The sequence below is a fragment of the Sceloporus occidentalis genome, unplaced genomic scaffold, assembly GCF_023333645.1.
Source record: "Sceloporus occidentalis isolate IW3139 unplaced genomic scaffold, rSceOcc1.0.p SCAF_5, whole genome shotgun sequence".
In the NCBI taxonomy this organism is placed as follows: domain Eukaryota; kingdom Metazoa; phylum Chordata; class Lepidosauria; order Squamata; family Phrynosomatidae; genus Sceloporus; species Sceloporus occidentalis.
The window spans coordinates 113562008-113589051 of NW_028316985.1; the positions used below are offsets into that span (position 1 = coordinate 113562008).

At 40.3% G+C, this 27044-nt stretch overlaps 2 protein-coding genes across 2 annotated transcripts; one reads left to right on the forward strand and one right to left on the reverse strand.

Moving 5' to 3' along the window:
- Positions 1-4004: 4004 nt before the first annotated feature.
- Positions 4005-13152, reverse strand: RPL9 (ribosomal protein L9). The gene is made up of 8 exons (XM_089525118.1): positions 13100-13152; positions 11708-11760; positions 11479-11594; positions 9207-9302; positions 8300-8432; positions 5277-5357; positions 4781-4899; positions 4005-4122 (listed from the first exon to the last, which is right to left on the reverse strand). Exons 2-7 carry the CDS (start codon positions 11751-11753, stop codon positions 4793-4795), a joined length of 579 nt encoding a protein of 192 aa, XP_089381244.1. The 5' UTR covers positions 11754-11760; positions 13100-13152; the 3' UTR covers positions 4005-4122; positions 4781-4792.
- Positions 13153-13255: 103 nt separating this feature from the next.
- Positions 13256-25532, forward strand: LIAS (lipoic acid synthetase). The gene is made up of 11 exons (XM_089525117.1): positions 13256-13416; positions 16708-16880; positions 17637-17730; positions 18752-18832; positions 20151-20307; positions 20843-20900; positions 21007-21135; positions 22165-22310; positions 22642-22712; positions 24517-24628; positions 25179-25532. Exons 1-11 carry the CDS (start codon positions 13366-13368, stop codon positions 25229-25231), a joined length of 1125 nt encoding a protein of 374 aa, XP_089381243.1. The 5' UTR covers positions 13256-13365; the 3' UTR covers positions 25232-25532.
- Positions 25533-27044: the final 1512 nt, after the last annotated feature.

Genomic DNA, 27044 nt, shown 5'->3' on the forward strand with positions numbered 1-27044 from the left:
CCTTGGGCATCCTGGTATAATAATTTAACTAGTTGGACATGAAACAGACAAGATTTAAGTGTTTGTGCACTTTAACAGAAGTGTCTTCAAATATTTGTTTTTGTGTGCCTTCAAATCATTTCCAACTTATAGGGTTGTCTGTCACTGAGAGTGTGTGACTCACCCAATGTCACCCAGTGGGTTTCCATGACCAAGGAAGGAATTGAACTCTGATCTCCGGAGTTATAGTCCAGTGCCCAAACCACTACACCACACTGGCTCTTGCCTTCAGATACATGACATTCTTAAGCTATGCCATCCATGTGATCTCCAGGTGTAACATTTAGCCCATCATTTTTCTTTACTTTTGAAAAACTTAACCTTGTAATCCAATATGCATTTTAAATGAGTGAATGCCATGAATATTATTTGCCAAAATCTGACTACCATAACCTTAGCTGTCAATTCATTACCACTAAACTGGCAGTTTAATGTAGGCAGCCTTAATGCATGTTTTGTGGCTGAGAATTTAAACTTTAATTTTGAAGTGGCCTGATCCTAATTGTTGCAACGGTTAAGTCTAGCATTAATGTGATACAAATGATTTTTAAAAAACAAAAAAGCATGCAATGTAAAATGTTATTTAAAAGCAACACTATGTGGTCAAGCACAGCTTCTTTAGCCATTACAAGTTGTGGTTTGGAAAACAGATGAAATATACTTTTATTATGTCAAAATAAAAAGAGGCAGGAAATGAAAGAACCTAAGAGGTTTGAAACACATTAAAGCATGAATGCATAGGTTGTGAAATAACTTTTATATGCATTTGAATGTGGGGACTTGGAGAATTAATTTCATAGATTACAATGTGTCGATTTGGAATTCAGAAGGACAGCCTCTCTTATTCTTATATTGCATTTTGGAACGTACGATTTCCAGATTCTTTGGCTTCAATGGAAACTGGAGGGAAAGGAATGGGGAAGTTGTAATTTTTTTTAACAGCTGTATTTAGACCTTACACTCCAAGCTGTTCAGGACCTAAGCTGCATGCATGAAGCTGGCTTCTTTTCTTGGCTTGAGACATGTTCTGTGATGGACTCTGTTTGTTACATATTTATTTGTATGCACTTTGCAGTTCCATATTCATGTGAAAACCTCTTCACACCAGTCAGAAATTTTCACTACCTATTAAAAGCCATATTTTCAGAAACTGCAGAAAATGTCTTTTTTTTCACTTGCATTTGCTAACCTGTTTCTACAACTGTGTTTTTTAAAAAACGCAAACTAGAGCATATTGCAGAATGTCTTAAAACTTCTGAGGTAAGTGCATTGTTTTCTATATTTGCAGCAGAGAAGTTTAATGGTGTTACAGTGGTTGATACATTTTTGCCCATGCTTTAGTTAGGCTATTAGAAAGTAGTCTTTGGAGTTCATCTATGTATATGTGTGGGAGAGGGGGAGAGAGAAGCAACAACGTGCGCTGGACCCATGCCCATCCTGGCTTACAAAAGTAGCCATAGTGAATTGGCCAAGCATGTAAAGTAACATGCCTTTATCCAAGAGTCAATGTCAAGACCTTTGCTAAAAAGGCTCCATCCAATTTAGCTCAGGATGTTGGGGTATATGGTGGTGTCTTGGATGAAGCAAATTGGTGTCCCTTATATAAAATGGCAAAATGAAGGTTTGCTTTTTGGAATTTTTATATTTTCAAGCCATGGATGGTTGAATCGATGGATACAGAGGGCTGACAGTACAACAATTACGTTGGACTTAGATGGAAAGAAGAAATTGGCTGTTGTCAGTTATTTCACTAAACTCCAAAATGAAATCTCTCCAAGCAATTTCATGTGGCTACAATATGAAATAGGTGTCCACTGGTATCATCTTCTTGAGTCCCCTTCTAAGAATTAGATGCAGAACAAAACTGCCTCCCCAGTCCACTGTGAGGCAATCTAGAAGAAAATGATGAATGTGTGACATGTCCAACAGGATGTGAGTACATAACACCGTTCCCAGAAGAGATGGTCCAGCAGATTGACAAGCCATTCCTTTCCCATAACAAGACATCGGTATGGAATGGGGAGGAGAGATATTTTACTATGCCGTTGTATTTAATGAGACTTGAACATCCGATGATTTTGATGTTCACATTGAGTCTTGGAACCAAACTCCAGTGGAAGCAGAGGGCGCACTGTAGTTCTAAACCAATGTTAGTAATAATGGATGAGAACAAACAAACAGGAAGTTTAGATAAAGGGTTTCTTCTCACTAGTAAAAACAAAAAGCAAGGAATACGGATTCAACGTGTATATGCGCGGTTACTCGTTTCTCCTGTTTGGGCATATTTTTGGATTTAAGTTTTAACTTTGATGCCAGGTTTCAGCAGTGACTAAGAATGCAGTTCCATCGGATGAGGATAACACACCATCTGGCCATGTTAACATGCTTTAGTTATGCATATTTGGATTATAATTATTATTGTAACACACTATAGGGCTGCTTTGGAAATACATTTGGAACCAGCTGATGCAAAATGCTATAATATTGAGGCTAGTTAAAGAGCAACTGACAACCTAACTGCAAGTCCCCCAAATTCTACTTTTGGGTCAAAATTAGGATACAAATCCAACACATAAAACATGCCTAAACCCCATAGATTTTTCCATTTATGAAGTATTATTGCACCACACCAGTTAGTTGAAAAAGCCATTTATGGGCGATACTACACCCAGCAGTCCTCTCACACAGGAAGAGCATTGTGTGCAGTATTATCGAACTTCAATTGTCTGAAATTAAAAATGTATATTCCCCTAAAGAACAGAACTAAGATAGGTTAGTACATCCTAGCCACTGGTACTTAAAATAGATGTAACCTTTATTTCCAGCTTTTTTGCAAAATTTCTAGGTAGTCTTTACAAAATGTGGTGTAATAGCTTAACACAACTCCTTTATGCATTTATATTCACTCATCATAACTGAACTAGGATCATGCAGTGCAAGATGAATGATCCTAAAGAAATATTCATGTAATTAATGCATTTGTATATGGATTTTGGCTGCTTTGGTGGTTTTCATTTTGACTGCCTCTGTTAAGGCATAAATGAAGGGCATGGATTTTTTTAAAATGTATTTTATCCCACAACCAAATCCCAAAATCTAATATATAGTATGTTTCTGGGCTCATTAATTAAACGTTATTTTATCGTAAATAGAGTTAACTTCAATTGCATAGTATTCTGTTCCTCCAGTGGAAGCTTTCACATGGATTGTAGATGACTATTATAAAATTCCTGAGATTCTCAAAGAATTCTATTTGTGGGGGGAAATGGAAAGAATGCTTTGAAGCACAACCTGAAGATGCTTACTAGCACTATTTTTATACTGTAAAGGAACAGCAAGAACACAATTACTCCACCTAATTATACTACTGTATTTTCTGGCGTATAAGACTACTTTTTAACCCAGAAAAATCTTCTCAAAAGTTGGGGGTCATCTTATACACCAGGTGTCATCTTATAGGGTGGGTGCTGAAACCTCCGAGCCAGAATGGAGAATCTGCGGTTGCCACATAAGGTGGGGGGGAGCTCAAAAACGGCCGCAGCTGCATACCCTCCGTATGTGGCAACCGTATGAAAGCAGCAAGGGCACTCCTGTTCAGGGACGGTAGAAAAAAATCTTGGAGACAGGGAGGGCTGGGCAGGCAGGGAGAGCTGACCAATCCAAGCAGGTTTTGTATACAAGTTTTCCTGCTAAGTACCTGCCTGTCATAAGCATTTGAATTAAAATTGCCATATTGAAATCAAATCTGATTTTTAAAAATTTTTATTTGGTGTGCGTTGGAAGAGGGATAGTCTTATATGGTGAGTACATCCCAAACTCTATATTTTAACTGGAAAAGTTGGGGGTCATTTTATACGCCAGAAAATACGGTACTTTGAATGGTGACCTAGCAAAATGAGATATTGAATACTCATGATTCAGAAGAAGTGTCATAACTTTGCTGTATTCAGTCACAAAAAACAGAATATTGAAATATATTTTTATTTTCTCCACACAGTGTCCAACTGTTTAATTTTTCTAGCCAACTTCCAGTCTGGATTGATGACTAGAAGTATGCTCTGCCCAAGTTGTCACTTGCAGGACCTGAAAACAATGAAACAGATTACATTATTAAAATGTATACATAAAAAGAGGACCTCCCTTGGACATACCACCAAAATGGCAGAACTTTTATTTTATGCTAAATTGCTGAATAATGGAGAGTTAATCTCAAGAATTAATTTCAGGCCAAGAGTACTTACTACCAGCTTTGGCTGTTACGCCAGCTGTGCCCCCATCTAGAGTTGGAGGATCTAAAGATGCTAGTAGATGCTGGTAGACGCTGGAAACGTCAAGACTGGAGTTTTGCAATGTGCTGTACATTGGGCTACTACTCTTGTACCAAGTTCGGAAATTTCAGTTATAATTACTGGAAAATTCAGGAGTGATATCATTATACCAATATTAAAATCACTGGCTGCCAGTTAGTTTCTGGGCAAGGTACAAACTGTTGGTTATTATAGCGAACCCACACCATATGCAGGCTTCCCCTCCGTGGCTTTCAGCATACGCTGACGCCACGACACAATGTTATGAAAGACACTTTAGAAGCAAAACTAAAAAATTTTGGTTCATACAAGATTTGGAACAATGATTTCCCAGGTCACTTATACTAATACTACTGACTTGATATTTTAGACATCTACAAAGAGAAATCCAGCTTTATACAAATTATGCACATTCATTTAAACAGACCACCAACCTGTTAAAAGTTTTACTCATCTGGCTGTTGTACAGTTCCCTTCTCAGAGACATAGATACCGTCCAAGAATTTCCTGATATCCTTGTTCTTGACTGTGGTAGCCTGCTGGATCAAGGCAGCTATAAAGAAAACAAGATTTGTTAAGGCCAGACAATGTTATTCTTTCTAACCCATTCAATAAAAGATGCTGCTAACTTAAAATCAAATTACATAGCCGGTGTGGTGATATTTTCAATGTTGGGCTAGGACACTAGGAGACCAGGGTTCAAAACCCTACTTGGCCATGGAAACCAACTGGCTGACCTTGGGCAAGTCAGAAATGACTTGAAGGCACACAACAGCAAGTTTCACTTCCAAGTTAAAGTTCCCAGACTATATCTGATACAGATACTTATATCAAAAACAGAATATGGGGCAGAAAATTTGAAATCCTGTGTAACTAAACATAAACGTCCAAATGTTATATATTCCACAATACAGTATTATACTAACATACCAGAGTTAGATACCAATTCAATGTCATTTCCTTCAAGGATCAGTTCATCCTTCTGGGCTTGAGATACTGTACAATTGACTCCTAAAAGTGAAGGAGAAAAAACAATTTACTTAAAAGCTCATCATTAAAGGAAAGCCCACATTTCACAAAGATCATTGGTCTGTAAACATAATCCAGTTTGAGACAGTTTTAAGTGCCCTGGCTCACTGCTAGGGAATTCTGAGAACTGTAGTTTTATGAGACATCCAGCCTTCTGTCAGAGAGGTCTGGTGTCACAATAAGCTAAAATTCCCAGGATTCCCTAGCACTGAGCCAGGGCAGTTAAGGCAGTCTTGAACTAGATTATTTCTGCAGTGTGTTTTGACCATTCTGTGACTCAAAGATAAGGTTAGGTAAAAATAAAGGGGCCAATTCAGAAAAGAGTATTACCTCCAGTCCTACACATCTGTAGTACTTGCCCTTTCAGTACTGTTAAGTTATGAGTAACAATTCTGAAACCTGCTATCCACAATAAATTACACTGATTAATTTTTAATTATCTGCTTTTTATAGCATGGGCTGCATAAATCTTGACACTATATAGTCCATACTAATTAAACTCCCACGGAAAAGCATTATCCACCAGATCAGTCCATTGGTGCATGAATTTCCCACAAGAGTAGTACAGAGGCATTCTCTGCAACTGCTTCATTCCCCTGAAAATAAGTAAAACGCATGTCACAACACTATTATAAAAATTTCCCATTAGACTGGCCTTTTCTTAACTGGAATTAAACTATTAGGCAAGCTTTTTCTTAACTAGAATAAAAACCTATGCTGAATAAAATCAATTTTGCCAAAATGTAATGGGGCTGTGTGCATTATTTATTTTCAACATTAGTGTTCCTTAATTTTGTATTTTTAAAATACTTTTGCCCCAAAAGCCAAGGGCAGTCTAGGAAAGCTGTTTAGACTTGTGGTGCTGAACCTCTGAAAAGTCCATGGCCTTCAGGTGGTTTGTGAATAGGGGAGATTAAAAAAATTCTCTTTAACTTTTCTTATTATTATTCTGAAAATTGCATTTAAGTGGATTTTTAAATAATAATAATAAAAACTTTATTTCTAGCCCGCCTTTCTAAAGATCAAGGTGGGTTCCAATAAATAAATTGTGCAGTCACATACACATAATAAAAGCAGCAATCAAAATACAATTATACAGTTAAAAATACACATAACAATTTCCAACTAGCACCAGTAAAGCAGCAGAAGGGGAGAGCAGGAGCTACATCGGGGCATTAGGGGTATGCCTGCTGAAAAAGATATGTTTTTAGCTCCTTTTTAAATTGGTCAAGGGAGGAGGCCGAGTGGAGCTCGCCAGGAAGCAAGTTCCAGAGCTTAGGGGCCAAGATAGAAAAGGCCCTCTGTGCAGTGGTAGAATATCTAGCTTCTGGAACTCTGAGCAGTTGCTTCCCGGCCGACCTGAGTGTGCGGGGCGGATTGTATGGAGAGAGGCGGTCCTCCAAGTACCCTGGGCCCAAGCCATTTAGGGCTTTATAGGTAATAACCAACACTTTGTATTGCGCCCAGAAGCGAATGGGCAGCCAATGAAGATCTTTAAGCACAGGTGTTATATGGCTGGCCCTGGAGGATCCAGAGACCAGTCTGGCTGCCAAGTTCTGAACCAGTTGTAGCTTCCGAGAGTGGTACAAGGGTTGCCCCATGTAGAGCGCATTACAGAAATCCAACCGAGAGGTCACCAGAGCATGTACCACTGTTTCAAGGTCCCCCCGGCCCAGGTAGGGTCGCAGCTGGCGTATCAGCCAAAGCTGATAACAGGTGCTCCTGACCGTCGCATCCACCTGAGATTAAGGTGGAGCGACGAGTCAACGAGCACCCCCAGACTGCGAACTGAGTCCTTCACGGGGAGCGTGATCCCGTTCAGGACAGGTGGACAAATAACCATCCCCGGGCCCAGGGAACCTATCATGAGCACTTCCGTTTTCTCTGGATTCAAACTGAGTCTGTTTTCCCTCATCCAGCCCATTACCGACTCCAGACAGGCATCCAGAGGAGAGATGCCATCCCTGGTCACTGCATCAGTCAGAGACACAGAGAAATATATTTGGGTGTCATCAGCGTACTGATAACACCGCGCCCCGTGTCTCTGGATGATCTCTCCCAGCGGTTTCATGTAAATGTTAAATAGCATGGGGGACAGAATGGCCCCTTGAGGGACACCAGATGTAAGTGCCCTCTTATCGGAGCACACGTCCCCCAGCTGCACCATCTGGAATCTGCCCGAGAGGTAGGAACGGAACCACTGGAGTGCAGTGCCCCCGATTCCTAACTCCCTCAGGCGTTCCAGAAGGATACCATAGTCAATGGTATTGAAAGCCGCTGAGTTGTCTAAGAGCACTAACAGGAACACGCTACCCCTGTCTATGCCCAGATGGAGATCATCGACCAGGGCGACCATGGCAGTCTCAACTCCATAGCCCGCCCAGAAGCCGGTTTGAAATGGGTCTAGATAATCAGTATCATCCAAGACCGATTGAAGTTGGATTTCTGGGGGTCTATAGCTTTCAAGAGATTCTCAAATGGGTTTGTGAACCAAAAGAGGTTAAGAATCACTCATCAACAAATATTAGATAATATTAGATGCAATCTATTCTTTCAGACTTTTGTTCATTTGAGCAAAGCTGCTCAAAATGATGGACCATGTACCAGTATGAATCTGCGAGCCATCAACTTCCAGATCACAACATGTTCTCGGGGGGGGGGGGGGGGGGAGCAAATATGTTAACAACATGGCACAACAGTCCCAGACACAGTGAAAAAAATTAGTTTGTCATCACAAATAGTTTGAGAAGCAATACCCAGTGCATAACTAATTCACAAGAAAGCAGATTGTTAGACAAGACATTATAGGAGTCTATTAAAATATATGTGATTATCCCTTCCACCCATACACCCAACCCTGACTCCTGTTTCTTTCATATCTGAAGTTACATAATGAAATGAAAATTATTGCACTGGCTCCTTACCTGGCCTCATGCGTACCCGGCGGATAAACTTCTCCCCAAGAAAGTTACGGATTTCTACAAGCGAGCCATTCTCCTGTATAACTACATTGATGGGGAAGTGAGCATACACTGACCTCATCTTGTAACGAAAGCCCTGAAATCACACATATTTAAAACAAAACAGAAAGATTTTACCTATTTAAAAAATCAAAGCCCAGAACAGCATACTTGAAATATTGAGGTATCTCACCCCATATGGCTTACTTTTTTGAAGTACAGATATTTCTCTAACAAAGAAGACTGTTTTTACAGTCATTTTACAAAAAACGTATAGCTAGACATTTTTTAGCCACATTGGTGGGATGAGAAATGGAGAAACAAAGACATCTGGTGTCGCATTGCAGCACTATGTGTGTATCAAAAATGCTTGAGGTGAGAAATAATGGGATTCTATTTTATCCAGTCTTAGTGTAGCCACGTATGTCTGTCTGTTTGTTACTGACTATCTGTTAACAGCAAAACAGAAAAGAGGAAAGCAGAAAAGCCAGCCTCACCAGCACTCCCCATCATCTTAAAGAAGAATAGATTTATAGTTGTGGCCGCCAAAATTGAAATCATAAGAAAAATGGAGGCTGGGGAGAGAAGAAAAAAAACCCTGGAAGCTCTTAAAAATCTCTTAAGAGGTTTTTGTTTTCTTATGAACTGGTCGTTTCATCCCACATGTGCATAGCACTAATTTTGGATTAAAAAACTGTTAAAACATGTTGAGCTACCCTTCTTTTTTCTGGTGCAGGAATCTATCCCTATCCTTTCCATGTTATTTCCACCTCTTGTTTTTGTTAACTGAGGTGCATCTGTAATGGAGCTGAAAAGCTTCATGTGCAGTTTGTGTTTATTGTATTTTGAGCCATTTCATGTTAAGACTTACCAGAGTGACACCCTTGATCATGTTTTGAACATGACTGCAAATCGTGCGGACTGTTGCCAGCTCTTTTCTGTTACCCCACCATTTGTCAACGCGCAGCTATAAAAACATAAAAACACATCAAGTTGTTGCTCTTTTAGTCTGCTCATTATACAACACCACACATTTATTGTGTCTTCATTTCACTTTTCAGACCAGGGTGTTTCCTTTCATTTCTATGGTCTTGGGGCAAGCTGTAAGATAATATTCCTATGTTTATCTCCTCAGCATCACTGATACAAAACATTCCCAAAACAAACACACAAATAGAGATCATACGTGATTAAAACATCAACATTACAGATAAACCAAGTACTGTTCTTGTATGACATCAACTTCTACACACACACACATACAATACCATATTATTCTTGGGTGCACAAGAACAACGTTAAGTAAACACCCTTTAGGGGCTATATTTTAGGGTCCAAAGAGGTGCGCGCAGCCTATGGGCCACACTTTGCTGGCCCTGAAGGGATACTTATTTGGCAACAGTAAGGACAGGAGAAGATCTACTGACTGAAGAGGCTAGTTTATTCAGCTACAGAAACAGGACTTTCTATCTACTAGCATGGTGTGCAACAATATGTTGAAATGTGAAGTCTTCAGGTTTTCCCATTCAATTCCTCCTTAGTAAGTCAGCATTCCATGTTATGTGAACATCCATAGCCCTGGCTGGATTGTGTTTGGGTATTCCCTCCTTTACTTTTTCTCTATTTCTTGTACTTCTGTAAAAATCTGGATGGTAATAGTTTCTTTCTGTGTGTGAACTATGCAGGATTAGGATCAGACATTTGGGATTTAAAAATATATTTTTAAATATAATTTTTTAAATACAGGATTTAAAAATATAATTCAAAGGTAGGACCCAGAGCTTGGCTAAAATCTACTTAGAATAAGTAGCATCACAACAATTAATCAGGGAGACAGACGGACTGACAGTCAAAGGAAAAGACAAACCCACAGACTGGAGTGGGAATCATGTGGCCTTCCAGATGTTGTTGGAAGCATCAATAGCTACACTGTTTAAGCTTGACTGGGACTTACGATCCAACATCTGGAGGAGTGAAAGATTCCCACCAACAACAGTAAAGGTAAAGATAATAAATGAAATATTGGAAATTGGTCTCCCTGACTGAAGGAGGATGGTATGGAATATCCCAGAAGAAAACAAGTTTCAGGCTGGGCTTAAAGTGGAATATGGATGGAGAAAGGTTAAAAGGTCTATATGCTTAGAAATACGAACCAGAATTGGTATGAACTTCAGCTTGTTTTGATGTTCTTACATGACTTATACATTGAAGCTGTAGCCCACTCAAAAAGAAAATATAGTAAAAACCTACAGACATGAAATATTTTGACACTTGGTGACACAAGACTACAACACAAGAATTTAAAGCCTTTAAATACAGTGACTGGTTAACAAAAAGTGTATTTCTAGTATGGTCAATACCAACTACTTTGAGTACTTTGCCATTTACTGCTCTAACTCTGAAACAGCCTTAGATCTTTTTGTCCCTGATGCAGAAAACAGGAACCATGGTTTGTGTTCCTGATTTTTTTCTCGCTGAACTACACACAGACAGAGGCATTTTCCCACTGCAATTCCTTCAACCCAAGCACTCCAGATCCATATTTGAAGCACTGGCAAAGAATACTACTGAAGGGAGAGTCAGAAGTAAAAGCCACAAGAAGAGCAGAATTAAGTAACCCTCCGTTTGCTTTTATACTGCAAACTTCTGCACCCTGTTTGACACAAACCTGAGTCTACTGCATTGCGTCCGACAAACCTAAGACAGCCTCACTTTATAAGCAAATTGGAATCTGAAAACCTGACATGCAGCCAATGCATTTCATTCCAGCAGAATGGGAAAAGCCATAATCACATACCTTTCCCATTCCTAGAAAAATGACATATACAGTCCGTCCTCGCCTTACACGGGGGATCCGTTCCGGATCCCTCCGCGTAAGGCAAATTCCGCCTATGCTCGAGCCCCATTGGAAACAATGGGGCTCGTGCGCGGCGGCGCGGGGCGCACGCACCCATTCCATTGAATGGGACGCGCTGCCCCTTCCGCCCCACGTGCGCCCCGCGGCTTGAGCGCGTATGCTCAAGGCCGCGTATGGCGCGCCTGCGTATGGCACGGGCGCACTGTATACTCAACGAAAGAATGGATGAATGCATCACTCCACCTTTGGGACAAATGTTTTAATTCAACGTCTAGAAATCACTCACCTTCCTCCGTTTCTTTCCCAAAAGGGAGAGCTCCACATTGATATGGTTGAAGTCCCGTCGCAGGGTTCCTCTGGGGCCCTTGACAATAACTGTCCGCCCTTTCAGGGCAATATCAACTGGAGGGGGAAAACAACACTGTATGACACTGAGCAACAGGTAATACCAAGGGCTCTGGCATAGAAGTTAGTAAGTTTTAAAAAGAACAGACAATTAAGGATGATGTACATACCTTTCTCAGGGATGTCGACCGTCTGGTTGCTGAGAATGGTCTTCATTTTAAACCTGAACAAAAAAGCCACAATGAAGAGCTATATGCATATAACAAAAAATGCCTGGATTTCTATACTATTCAGAGGGCTACAAGTGACATGAAGCCATGATATAAAGTAGGAGGTCTTTTTTTTTTTTTGCACAAATCCAAGATGTATTGTCAAGACTGCACTGTGCCACGCTTTCTTCATTGGCACCCATCACACAGATTTCTGTGTGATGCAACAGTTGCCATAATCACCCACAACAATATAAACCACTGACTGCAAGGACCATTTCTGTTACACACACTACCTTTTTTCCCCTTACAGTTCTCCCATCCTTAGTGATATCATCCTGGTATTACCTCAAAGAAGCAATACTAAGGCAGTCCAGAAAATAATCTGTTGGCTTGTTAAACCAGAATATATACACGGCCCTTTTGTTCACACAGAGGACATCCAAGTTCAATCAAATCAAGAAACCTCTAGTCTCTTGGTTTGTATGTATCACGAAATAACTGCTGCCAACTGCCACAATATGTGACTGCTGTTTTAATTTGGTGAGCAGAATTTCTCAAGTTAAACCCAAAAGGAGACTCTTGGTGTTGAATGGTTCCTAATTTAAATGCAATTAAACTTCAGTATTGCCATTCAATGTCATGGACAGTTTCAAAAGAGGACATAATTAATACCACTGGTATTAATTATGTCCTCTTGCACTGAAACGACATGTTCTCTTAGCTGCCTTTGCACTTCATTGAAATTACAGGCGAGAGTCAATGTGGCGTAGTGGTTTGAGTACTGACCTCTGGAGACCAGGATTCAAATCCCAGGTGGGCCATGGAATCCCTTTGGGTGTCCTTGGGCAAGTCACACTCTCTCAGCCTCAAAGGATGACCAATACCAAACCTTCTCTGAAGTATCTTGCCAAGAAAACCCCATGATAGGATATGGCCTCAGAGTTGAGGCGTACTAAAACAAATGACGACACTTGCCCATAGGGAAACATTGGGGGACATTTGCCCGTAGGGAATCATTGGAGAACACTTGTCCAAAGGGAAACATAGGAAACTTCCCCAATGTTTTCCTATGGGCAAATATGATTGCAAATGGTACCGGTGGGTCAGTCCGCGCAGGCGCAGAAGGAGACAGGTCGCGCGCCGAGCTCCTTAGAGAAACGATACCGGGGGGGGGGGAGTTCTTTCTAGACCTCTCCCTCCAGAGACCAACCGAACCCAGGCCCAATACTACGCCCGACGGCTCCACGGAGGCCCTCCGGTGGCCCTCGCGCGGTGCCCAAACCCCCCACAGCCCTCCGCTCCCAGGATGGAACCAGATCGAACCCTCCCCGGAGCCAAACCAGCCCTTACCTCTCCCTTCACAGAAAGGCGGAAAGGAAGAGCGTATTGCGTCATCACGTTTTTATACCCCAACGCGACGTCTCTCCCCCTCCTGATGACGCCACTAGGTAGCGCGCGAAGGCAGACGAGACCAATCCATCGCGGAACAAAGCGGCTTGTCGCCAGTAACGCAGGGGAGGGAGAGGATTGCCGAGCTGCTCGATGGCTGAGGGGGAATAATTGAGCAGAGAAGAAGGTCAGAGCTGGTTGGAGAGAGGAGGAAGGGGACATAAAACATGGCGCTGCTGTCAGTGACGGTGAAGAGGCTGGCAAGGCTACGGAGGCCGGTGAGTGCCTCAAGGCTTTAAACCCAAACAAAGGAAGTAGTGCAAGAGACAGTTTGGGGGCAATGGAACTAAATATAGAGATAACTGATTGATGGCTATCCTATGAGGAATAGAGACCTGTGTTTGAATATCCAATGAGAGAGAAGGGATGTATAGGTTTAAATTCATATGTAACCAGTGAAATGTGATTTGTAGTTTTCTTTGTTCAGAGTACTATAAAAGCTTGGTTCACTTTGAAACCTGGGCCCCCAGTACTTGGGATGTATTTCCTTCTTTGGATGCTGCAGCTAAATAAACTATGGCCTGTTACAGACTGCCAAAATAAAGCTGCTTCGGGTCTCTTTGGAGGTATGCTATTTAAATGATGCATGGGTCCTAAGAGTCCGGAGGTTGCACCGAAGCCACACTCCAGTCCTAAGCACTGGAGGGCAGCTTTGGTGCAGCTTCCGGATTCTTAGGATGCATGCATCATTTAAACAACATACCTCCAAAGAGACCCGAAGCAGCTTTATTTTGGCAATCTGTAACAGGCCAGTGTTTCCCTTTCTGGGTCTCCCTAGAAAATCTGGTTCTAATTCTGGCTTTTACATTAATCTATAGATGGAGCCACAGCAGTTAAAAGTGGGGTCAAAGTGGATTATATCTACAGTGTAGACACACTCGGCGTGGACATCATAAATGAATAATAACCAAACAATGCGCATGTAAGCCTTTACTCCAGTCTCCAGCTGAAAAGGAGGGAGATATTTTGTAAGAGTTCGCAATCCCTTGCCTCCCCACTTTTTTGTTCCCAAATTGGGTGCCAGCCCTTAGGAGGCATCTGCTCTATAGAAATGATGGTGCAGTTTGACACCACTTTTAAATGTAACCTCATCCTACAGAATCCTGGGATTTGTAGTTTTGTGAGGCACTCTTTAGGGTAGCCTAAAGGCCTTGTAAAACTACAAATCCCAGGATTCCATAGGATTGGGGTTAGAGCACCTAAAATGGCGTCAGCATTATTTCTGCAGTGTAGATGCACCCTTAGTTCTGGTGCCTTTTGCTACTCAAATGACAGCAGTCCTGTGTTTTGAGCAGGAGCTCCTTACCTTTTTGGTAGTGTGTCATCTGCCATCTCTCAGCTTTTATGACCCACGCTCCCACAAGCGTTAAATCTTTAAAACATCCATATACAACATTGTACATAAAATTACAATCCCCCCCCCCATAAAAAAGAATTAAATATATTATGATTAAAAGGGCTTTCAGTCTATTAATAATAGCAATAGCATAACATGGGCAAGGCGGTGGTAATACATGGTGTGAGGGGTATCATTCTGTGGCTGTGGCCTACAGGAAGAGATCTATCTTGACATCTTTTTCGAAACTGTCTAAGTTGGTAATTTGACAGATCTCATCCGCCAGACCCTTCCACAAGATGGAAGCGGTTGTAGAAAAAGTCCTCTGGGAGGTTGCAGTTGGTCTGGTCTTTAAAGGCTGCAATAAGTTTCTCCCAGAGGACCTGAGTGTGTGGGGCAGATTATATGGGCATAGGCGATCCCTCAGATACATTGGGCCTAGGCCATGTAGGGCTTTAAAGATGATAACCAACACCTTGTACTGTGCCTGGAAACTAATAGGCAGCCAGTGGAGTGATTTTAGGATAGGTGTTATCTGGTCACTCCCTAGTTTTTCCGGTGACTATCCTGGCTGCCATGTTTTGTACTAGTTGGAGTTTCCAGACTAGGTACAAGTGTAGCCCAATGTAGAGCGCATTATAGAAATCGAGTCATAAAATTGATAGTGCATGTACTACAGTTTCTAGGTCCTTTACTTCTAGGAAAGGGCGCAGCTGGCGTATCAGCCGAAGCTGATAACAGGCACTCCTGACTGCCGCATTCACCTGGTTTGTCATGTGAAGCAAGGAATCTAGGAGCACCCCCAGACTGTGAACACAGTCTTTTGAGGAGAGCGTGAACCCCTCTAGGACTGGAGGTTGCAACCCAATACCTGATTTGAGGGCCCCTACTGCACCTCTGTTTTGTCTGGATTCAGCTTGAGCTTGTTTTTCCTTATCCAGTCCATTACCGCTTCTTTAAATACATCTTACCTGTAAGTCACAATTTTGCTAGGCATTACCAAGGAACGTCTGAGAGGGAGAAATCACAGGCATAAGCCAAGATGAAGGATCCAGGAATATCGATTTTTAGTTCTTAGTTGTCACTCAGCGTCTAGTCCACCCGGCAGTAGAAGTAGGAAAAGATTGCCCAGTAATATGGGAAGACAGAGACTCCCTTGGCTCAGCTGTGGGACTAGTGCTTTTTATTTTCTTCCTCCTGGTTGTGATAAGAAAGAGCAACATGCACCATGTTAGTTGTAGTGTCAATAGCTGTATTCCAGCTAGCCTTTATATGAAAACCCCCCACTTTAAAACAGACAGCCACCTTTTCTCTTTAGGACAGGGAGTAGTGAAAGATAAATTTAAAGGCCTGTGCTGAAAGAGACAAGTGGACATCCTGTAGAAGGCAGATCTACACATTCAGAGTCACCACTGAGCAGGCCAAACTATGGGCCTGAACAGACAGGCCCAAATAAATCTGTTTCGGGTCACTTTGGAGGTATGCTGTTTAAATGACACACACATCTTAAGAGGCCACAAGCTGTGCCAAAGCTGCGCTGTAGTCCTTAGGACTGGAGTGTGGCTTTGGCACAGCTTCCACCCTCTTAGGATGCATGTATCATTTAAATAGCATACCGCCAAAGTGACCCAAAGCAGCTTTATTTGAGCCTTTCTGTTCAGGCCCTATATTACTTTATAGGTAGAAGATTACAGGCAGGAGCATATAGGTGAAGGATGTTGATAAAGGTAATCATAGGTTCTTAAAGATTCACACCTGTTTCTTAACTCTCCCACTTCCTTAAGCAGCTTCCCACATTACTGGGCAAGTTGCTCCAGAAACTGGAAGGAACTTGATAACAGACCTGTGAAGCAACTAGGTGAGACCTTTCTTGGAAAGGGTAATGACAGAGAAGTCTGTTGTCCAGAACCTGGACAACAAGGTTTCTTGCTTTGATCATGGCTTTTTGAACCAACCTCTACAGTGGGAATGAGGACTGTGTGACCTTCAGATATTATTCAGTTGCAGCTCCCACCAGCCTTAGCCAGGATAACCAGTGAGGGATGATGGGAGTTGCAGTCCAGCAAACATGTGAAAGGTCATACAATCCCCTTTCCTGGGTCTACAAACTAAGTGTTTGAATATAGCTTAGATTGTATTTAATATTTGAAGTAACACAGTTATCTTTTCCTAGGCGTTTGGAAGCAATGTACACAATCAGTCAAGACCATCAAGCTCATTGCCAGAAGAACAGAAGGAAAATTTTCAAACTGGACCTGATTTGCAAGACTTTGTGTCTGGGGAACTTTCAGACAAAACTAAATGGGCAGAATATAAAGGCAATTTAAAGCGTCAGAAAGGAGAAAGGTGAGGAAAATAACTAGATGACACTCCAGATGTTAGAGTGATCTATGTATAATCATCTGCTGATTTATGCTGCCGACAAGGTTGACCCAAAGTTTCCCTCATCTGGATGCAATTTTATCTCTTTGTCATTTCCTTATCAAACTAAACAGACTGCAAATTTTTAAGAAAGCCTAATATTGATGTTTTTTGGGGAAAGGGAGGGAAATTGTGCATGTATCCAACAGCATTTCAGAATAAATACATTATTTCATCTAGAAATTGGCAAAATGAACTGCAAGAAAATACATTGAAACAAGTATTATTTTGTAAGGTTATACCGTCTCCGTTTAAGTTGTGGGTTACTATAAAATAGCCAAGAATGGTGAATTATCAGAAATCAACATAACTTCTTTGCACTGTTTGCAGTGCAATTGTCGAGTAAAAAGAGACACCAAGATCTGGTCTGATCTTGAAAGCTAAGCAGGGTCAGCTCTGGTTAGTACTTGGCTGGGAGACTGCTAGGTGCTGTAGGATATTTCAGAGGAGGCAAGTGGCAAAACCACTTGTGAGTATTCCAGGCCAAAGAAAATACTATGAAATTCATGGGGTCACTGTAAATTGGCAGGTGAATTGAAGGTACATATGCACACATGCAAGAGAAGGAAGAATTAGAAAAGCAATTTATTTACTGAATAAATTAGCCATTGAAAGTAAATGTCTCAGATTAAGAAACAAATTAATTGTATGATGTTGCAAAATAAATACTATTTTTTGTAGGTTGAGACTACCTCCATGGCTGAAAACTGAGATTCCAATTGGGAAAAATTATAACAGATTGAAGAACACATTGCGCAATTTAAATCTCCATACGGTAAATCTAATGCTTATTGAATTGCAGCTGATAGAAGTTACAAGAATCAACCTGTACATTTAAAAGGGTTTACCAAGAATCCATATTTATTCCAAGTGTTGGTAGCTCATTTCCTTAATGGTTAGCTTTACTATAGTCAATCATTCTTCTTCCCAAGCAATACTCTTATCTTTGCCAGTGCATCACAACCTGAACAGCCTGGGACTAGAAGAAGGCTGCATGAATATTCATTCTTTAGGATGGCATAGAAGTACATACGATGCTACTTCTGCAGAGTGCCTTTTGTGTTATGCATTTATGTAAGAACACATTTTCATTAGCCAACAGAACATAACAAGAAAGAACTGTGCAAATTTCAAAGGGCAAATAATTCCATAATTACTTTTCTGTCAAGTCAGACCTCACCCACAGTTGACATATAGAGAAGGGCCTGCATGCCAGATCTTGGAATGCAAGCAGGCTGGGAGGTGGTAGTCCCTAAGGTATGTTTTATTCAAGCTGTTTAGGAACTTTTTTTAAAAAAAAACCAACTACATTGATTTGTGCCCCAAAGCAGATTAGTAAACAGTGCAGATATCACTCTTGCATCCAGGAATCAGTATACGTACTTTCCAAAAACTCATCAGAGGTGCATTTCAACAATCCAGTCTAGAGGTAGCAATGGATGGTATCATCTCTGGTCTCCTTTTGGCAGCTGCTAAAAACATTTCTGTGCCATCAGGCTTTTTAAACTGATGAGAATTGGGCTTTTAAATGCTGTGCAAGTCAGAATAAAGTTTGTGTGCAGTTTTTAAATACATTTTACTTTTTTAAATACTTAATTGTTTTTAACTTTTTAAAAATGTATAATTGTTTTTTAAACTTTATACTTTTTGATGCTTTTGTGTCATGGGTTATGACATTTTGACCCTTTGAGTGTAGTCTTAGTTACCAACTGCAATAAATAATAATAAATATGATAGTAATATATAATTATAAAGGGAACGTATTACAGTGGTAATAACTGTTTCTTTAACCATAGGTATGTGAGGAAGCACGTTGTCCAAACATTGGAGAGTGCTGGGGTGGAGGTGAATATGCTACTGCTACAGCAACCATAATGGTAAGTGGACCACTTTACAATGAAATGTTTTACAAGGAACAACAGTATTTGGGTAAGTGATAATATAGGTTGGGCATCCCTTATCTGAAATACTTGGAAACAGAAGACACAAGGATCTGTGAAATGGCAGCAGGCATGGATTCATATTGAGCACTATGCTTGGATTCTCATTTCACAGATCCTCAGTCTCTCTAGCCTTGCATCTTTTCCCCCATCAGCTACCTGCTTCCATCTTCAAGGTGGTGTTTTTGGCACTCCTGCTTGTTCATCTTTCTCTAGCCTTACATTTCATTTGTCTGCTATTTATGTTGTGTATGAGAAGCGAGGCTGGAGAGAGACTGAGGATCTGAGAGGAGGGCCGCCATTGCTGCCTCAAAGGTGAAAGTAGGTGGCTGGCAGCAAAATGTTTGCATTTTTGGATTTCTGGATTAGGGATGTTCAGCCTACATAGTCAGACTTCTAAGGCTGGTTCTTGTGCATTCTGAATATTAAGGCTGAAATTCCTAAGAAAAATTATCCCACAGTGCTCATGTTTAAATCAGGCAACTACATGGGTTTGGAGAGGGTAAGAAATAGCATGCATGGCTAACATTTTATGATATGGGGCCTAAGGTATGTATAATATTACTGTAGGGAGAAACTACTCTGTCTCTGTGTAATCTTCCAATATATTTTCCAGAATGTCTTATCCTATATATATTGTACATCTGTTGTGTTATCATAAAAATCAGCTCTGGGAATGGAAATAAGCATTCTAACATTTTTATTGTTACCCTTCTAGGAGCACAATATAGGAACTGAAGTGCATTCAGCATAGTTTAGCTCACTATATTTGGGTTCCCAGCACTAGCTTGCATCATGCTAATAATATGAAAATTTAGGAAAGAATATGCAGTCTCAAACTATTTATGTCCTAGTGCACTATCAACTATATTAGGAACTAGATGATCTGTGAGAATATAAAGGTGTTTGTTAGCTCTGTGCATTATAAGTTGCTCTAGTTCTGAAACATGGAATTAATTCCTGTAAGAACCCAAGGAAATCCCTTTGGGTCTGATCTGGATCAGAACAAAGATCTATCTAGTTCAGTATCTTGTTTCCCATAATGTTCAAAGAGATACCTATGCGGAAATTTTAAAAAACCCAGAACATAAGGGCAATAGCCCTACCTTTCTCTACTTGTTCTCTTGATATTCAGAGGCTTGGTGTCTCTGGTCCTGATTTCATCTGCTGGCTTACTATCAATAGTTTATTCTGTATTATAATCATGCAGTGTTTTTCAAATTGTTACTAAAAAGACTCTTTATTCCCATTTCAGCTGATGGGAGATACGTGTACGAGAGGCTGTCGATTCTGTTCAGTCAAAACAGCAAAAAGTCCTCCTCCGTTAGATCCCAATGAACCATATAATACAGCAAAAGCAATAAGTGAATGGGGGTTGGATTATGTTGTATTGACCTCTGTGGACAGAGATGGTACGTTTATATTTCTTTCCTAAAGGGTGTGTGTCTCTGTGTGTGTGTATTTGTTGTTGGCCTGCAAGTCATTTCTGACTTATGATTACCCTAACACTGATGAACCTATCACAGGGTTTTCTTGGTAAGATTTGTTCAGCCATGGTTTGCTCTTGCCTTTCTCTGAGTATGAGGGTGTCATCCAATGGATTTTCATGGCCAAGTGGGGATTCAAACTCTGGTCTCCAAAGTCATAGTCGAAAATTCAAATCAAGACACTATGTTGGCTTTTGGATGTGTGTGTGTGTGTTTATATGTTGTTTATGTGAGCTTTTAAAGCATATCTAAGGTATCTGTACACCATATATATCACTTGCAGTTCTTTATTTACATATAATAAATGTTTCCCACATAATTGATGCAGTTAGAAAATATGATAAAAGTTTGTTACAACAGTATGAATGAAATGTAAAAACATGTTTGCTCACAATGTCAAGAAATCTTTGAGAAAATGGAAACTTGTTCTACAACAAAATCATTTGTCTACTTTTTTAAGATCTCCCTGATGGTGGAGCAGCTCACTTCGCAAAGACTGTTTCGCACTTAAAGAAAATGTAAGTGCAAATATCAGTAACTTTAAATTTATCAACATTTTTAAAAGATTGCCATTGCATTTTTCCTGACTGTCATGCATTTTTGTTTTCTAATCATTTTTCTCAGAAATCTCAAAATTCTAGTGGAATGCTTAACTCCTGATTTCCGAGGGGATCTGAAAGCAGTGGAAGAAGTTGCTCTGTCAGGACTAGATGTGTATGCCCACAATGTGGAAACAGTTCCAGAATTACAGAGGTGATGAAAGGTGGTATATATACATATACAGATAAAAATTATAAAGCATAAGTCCTTATAAGGCTTTAATTTATTTGCTTTAATATTTGATAACTAGGGATTTCTGAATATGAAAGGAACCTATTAGGGATAGGATGATGATTTACTTTGCATCACTATTGAAGCATTTTCTGCTTTTAAAAGGCCTAACAGGAAATCCTTAAATGGATTTCCATTTGTCTCTTGGTTTCTGTGTGATACAGTGGTCTGAACACTTGGTCTGCCTACTTAATGTTTCTGTACTCATAGAACATGACTGCTTTATCAGGGCAATTATACTGTTTAGACATTTTAAATTCCTTGTACTATTACTTCATATAACCAAATTTCTCAGATTTTTGTCATAATGGGGGTTCCTGCTAGTTACTTATTACTGCTAAAATCCACACTTTTGCTAATTGGCCTGGTAATGAATCTAACAATGCTCCTTTCAAAACTGATCCTGCTTGTTATATTTAATAGAGGATTTGATGTCTGCCAATTTCCTGTGTCTTCCAACACAATAGTGATTTGTATTTCTGTCTATTGTTTGGTAAACATCTAGTTCTTTAAGAGGCTTATAACCTGCTAGGTCAGCCTTTTGTAACTTGAGTTTCAAAGTATTTTGGCCCCCAACTCCATCATACCTGAGCATTTGTTATGTGACATGGAGCTGATGGGAGTTGTAGCTCTGAATGTACAGAAGGACCAAGGTTGGGGAAAGAGTTGTGCAAACTGGATTCCAGCCTTACTGTTCATCAATTTGTCACAGATAAAGTTGTGTGTATTAGTTATTCACACTAAGACATTTTTTCTGTTTGTGTAGATAAGAGTCATTTACTACTAAAACAATCTTCTTAGTCAAGTCAGACAAACTACTTACCCTGAATATTTGAAATACTATTGATTTGTGTTCTTCCATAGTTTTAGTGTTTGGATCCAGTAGGCTTTTAAAAACAAGTTCCACTTTTTTTACACTCAAAATGTTTAATACTGTTCTTGTTCTTAAAGAAAAGTTCGTGATCCTCGAGCTAACTTTGACCAGTCCCTATGTGTTTTGAAGCATGCTAAGAAGGTTCAGCCTGACGTAATTTCTAAAACATCCATCATGCTTGGTTTGGGTGAAACCGATGAGCAAGTATACGCCACACTGAAATGTAAGTAAGGATTATGGGTGCACAAGATTCACATAGTAAGGACCAAGTTTAATGGTTGATTCTGCGACTCAGTGGTCACATGACAGCTGTGTGAATGCAACTATTGAGGCTTAGTCTTTTCAAAAACAATACTTTAAACTCTTTTCTGAAACCCACTGACCGTGAGTCAAACTTTGAATCTAAAGAACATACAAATGTTTTAAGTCTACAGATATTGATCTTAAATATATTACTTGAAAGCATGATCTAATGAAGTCAGTGAGGTAGATGTATTTGTAGATAGCACAATGCTGTTTCTGTCACTTATTAAAGTTATTTGTCTGTTTTATAGTATTACGTGAGGCAGATGTAGATTGTCTGACCTTGGGACAATACATGCAACCAACAAAGCGCCATTTAAAGGCAAGTATTTATGATTATACTTGAAATGTATTTAAGTTTTAAAGTTAGCACTCTTTCCAGATTGGAAGCTTATTGTTCACTTGGGAAATGCCTGTATCAGTTGTTCATTCCATGTGACATCCTAGAACAAATGAAGTGCTTTATTGCAAGATCTGTGTACATTTATCGCTGGATTTCTTTCTAAGAAGATTTGGGCCTAGTACGAAAGGGTGATGAGGCTGGGAATTTGCTCGGGTTGCAAGACTTGGAAGGAACACACCACCCCAACAGCACCTAGCTTGCAGAGAGCATCAGTGAGAGTATTCTACCTTATACTGGGGGAAGGGAGATTTACGACTTTCCAGATGTTGTTAGATTGCAGTTCCCATCAGTCCTCACCATCGAGTGTGCTGGCTAGGGCTGCTGGGAGTTCCACATTTTGTTGTTTTACAACCTGGAACTGAAAAAGATTGAATTGGCATTGGCACCATGTGATGTTCACAAGATACTTAATCCTGTGAAAATGTTTTTTGTTGTTGCCAAAAAGCTAAACAAAACTAAGCTGGCATTTGCCAGGAAGAATCTGGCCTAATTTGTTCTAGGACCCATTTACTTGTCCTTTTGGCAGTCCAGGGTATCCACAGAACTCTTCCCCAGCATCACATCTCAAATAAGTTGATTCTCTTCCTATCAGACTTTTCACAGCCCAGCTTTCATAATCATACATAGAAACTGCAAATAGTGCTGATTGCCCTGAAGCCATTATCCCCTATGGTGAAGCATGGTGGTAGCAGCAAGTTGTAAGAATGCTTTCATGGCCAGCATCCATAGTTTTTTGTGGGTTTTTCTGGCTATGTGGCCATGTTCTAGCAGAGTTTCTTTCATGGCCACATAGCCTGAAAAACCCACAAAAAACTATGAAAGGATGCTTTTCCTTTGCGAGCATTGGGAAATTGGTCACAACTGGGTGCATGATGGAGCCAAATACAGGACAATTCTAGAGGAAGGCCTATTTCAGGCTGTAAGGGGCCTGGAACAGATGTTCACCTCAGCAGGAGAGAGTCCCTGAATACACTGCAAAGTAACACTGGAGTGCATTACAAATAACTTGAAATCTTGAAGCGGTCCAGCTAAAACCTCAGTCTCATTGACAATCTGTGGCAATATTTGAAAAGAGGGTGTTTGTCAACAGTCCTCATCCAACCTGAGAACTGGAACACTTCTTTCAAGGATGGGGGGAATGACAGGATCCAGGTGCACAAAGCTGATAGAGACTTAGGGCCTGAACAGTCAGGCCAAAATAAAGCTGCTTCAGGTCACTTTGGGGGTATGCTGTTTAAATGATGCACGCATCTTAAGAGGCCAGAAGCTGCACCAAAGGTGTGCTTGTCCTTAGGACTAGAGCGTGGCTTTGGCATGGCTTCCAGCCTCTTAGGATGCGTGTGTCATTTAAACAGCATACCCCCAAAGTGACCCGAAGCAGCTTTATTTTGGCCTGTCTGTTTGGGCCCTTACTCTAAGACTCTTTTCTTGGCTTTTGTGCCACAATTAAAATATTTTGTACCTTTACAGCACTGAGCATCTTGTGTACATCAGTTGGCAACTATACCTATTAAATCCATTTCAATTTTAGCTTGAAGTAATTGTAGCACTACAATAATCTTGTAGTAGTACAATAATGTGGAAAAGTAAGAGGGATGAATATAAGGCATTATAGATCTAGGCATCTTCTTAGCTTAATAGTTGAGGCTGTTGTAGTTTATATTTATTACGCCTTGACAAAAAGCACTTCTGAATTGTGATCAAAATGAATTTGTCTATTCAGGTTGAAGAATATATTAGTCCTGAGAAGTTTAAATACTGGGAAAAAGTAGGAAATGACCTTGGATTTCACTACACAGCTAGTGGGCCTCTTGTGCGTTCTTCATACAAAGCAGGTAAAAACATGTAGTGTATTATGGATACTGGAGGGAGGGAAACATGCCCCTCCAGATAGTTTTTACTTCTAGTTCCACTTCTGTAAATTAAACTGAACCAAATGACAACTGAAAAGAATCAGCAAATGTAGCTACTGTGTTCATTGCAGTGCTTTGTGGATGAGTGATAGGTGCCAACTCCCCTTATCCACACAATGTTTTAATCATTTAGGCAAAGATATAGGAATCTTAGCTTGCAGGTCCATTAAAATCAATGTGTATTGCTTTCAAAAATATTGATAGGATTAGCCATATGAAGGGCTAGAAAATTATGGCTTTTGTTTTTCTGCTGCCTAAAACTTTGAGTGGCTTCCACTTTCCAAATAGGGATATATAAGATTGCAGCTTGAGCTTCAGATGGGACTTAATTTCAGTTAAAAATGAAGAAACTGTTTAGATGTGTGGTGTCTTTCATTTGACCCACCTTGCAGTGCTAAAGAGCCAGTGCTGCACTCAGTAGTTTTGTACAGTTCCAGATGTTTGCTGATGTGCAATGTCTTTGTTTGCACAGGTGAATTCTTCTTGAAAAATTTAATACAGAAAAGGAAGACAAAAGACATCTGAAATGTTAAAATACCTATAGGAGGAATTCTACAGCTTTTAATGGATAGTATTCCAGATGGTTGTATTGCAAACTGAGTAAGGACTGGGCATTCAAAAAAGCTTGTATTGATTGATCAAAATTAAACCTAGCCTTGAAATATTCAGTGTTCTGATACTTTTACATGTTCAAATATAGTTTTAAAATATTAACATGTATTTCATTGTTTAAACGCCTTTAAGCTATAAGAAAGGTGATGGACAGCAGCTGCAGGAAGAGATGTACACACATTTGGAAAATCAGAGTTAGATGTGTATTTCAAATACTGTAATAAAGGTATCAGCTGGACATTGTGTACAGCATTCTATTGTAGCCAAGGGTCCGTTTAGGGGAATTTTATTATTATTGTTATTAGCTCAAATATTGCAAGAGGGGGCCTGCTACGACGGCCCTTGCAGAATCGTCTCCCGATATGTATACGGAGTAGACCAGGGGATTCCAATAAATAGAGCTGAGACAGACTTCTAGAATTAATAACCAATTTATTTATAAAGGGAAAAACACATACGATTCACTAGCATACACACACACATACAAGGCTCAGGAAAAGCATAGGTTAGCATGGAATAGGATTTTAGGCATCACTGGGGTGATACGTACCAGAATGTAGACTCCCTCCAGGAATCCAAATGGAATATGATGAGGATGGCATGAGGCTTAGCCATGGAATGACTGGCCAGGAATCAGGGGCCAGGAGCCAGGTCAGGGTTCAAGGGGACAGAGCTTCCCCCTGAAATCCAGACTGGCCCAGTGAACAAGCAAATCTGGGAATATTTATAGGCAAAATCTTGCTTCTGGCAAAGGTGCTTGATGGTGAGAACAAAGGTGTTTAATTACTTGCTTTTCACCTGGATGTCCCTGTCTGATTGTCTTAGTGGTCTTAAGCTGCTCGGACAACAGACCTGGGGAGGGGGCAAGAGCCTCAGGCAAGGCAAACATTTGCTCTTCCTGGTCATATGATAATCCCTTCATGCGACTTCCCAGACCTTCTAAGATGTAAATGGGGCTTCTCCCCTCAGGGGAGGTGCACATGTCCTCTAGCTTTGCCAGTAATGGAGGACAGGCTTGGAGTCTGGCCAGGGGTCATCCAAGGGTTATCATTGATTCCAAAATTTATATAAACCAGCATGGGTAACACTATTAGTGTTCCAGCTGTTCCAGTATTTACATTTCATTAAATATTCTTTTACTATTTTTTTTCATCTTAAAAGTCACTGAACAAGTATTATAAGAGACACTTGGTTAAACTGAGGCAAGTTCTCAGTCCAGTCACTTTTATGGGTGAAATTAAGCAGATGTGAAACATACTTTCCTGTTGAACATGATTCAGTCATGCTAGATTATGTTGCATCTTGCGTGAAACACCTAGTTTTAAAGAAGAAAGATTCTCTTTGGTCATTGTATTTTGAGTTCCATTAGTTTCATTAACAGCTGTGCTGGCAAAGGCAAATACAGTGGACCCTTGTTATACGCTCGAGTTTGGTTCCAAGATCCCCCGTGGATAACAAAATCTATGTATGCTCAAGTCCCATTAAATATAATGGCATAGCAAAATGGTGTCCCTTATAAAAAATGGAAAATCAAGGTTTGATATTTGAAATTTATACTTTTTTGAACATTTTCAAACCGTGTATGCTTGAATCCATGTATAAAAAAATCTGTGTATAAGAAGGGCCGACTGTACTTTCAAGCTTAGAGTAGGACTAGGTAGGACAGTTGTTCACTGCTAAGGAAGTTCACCTGACAGTAACAGAGGCAAGTGTTTGCGTACCATCA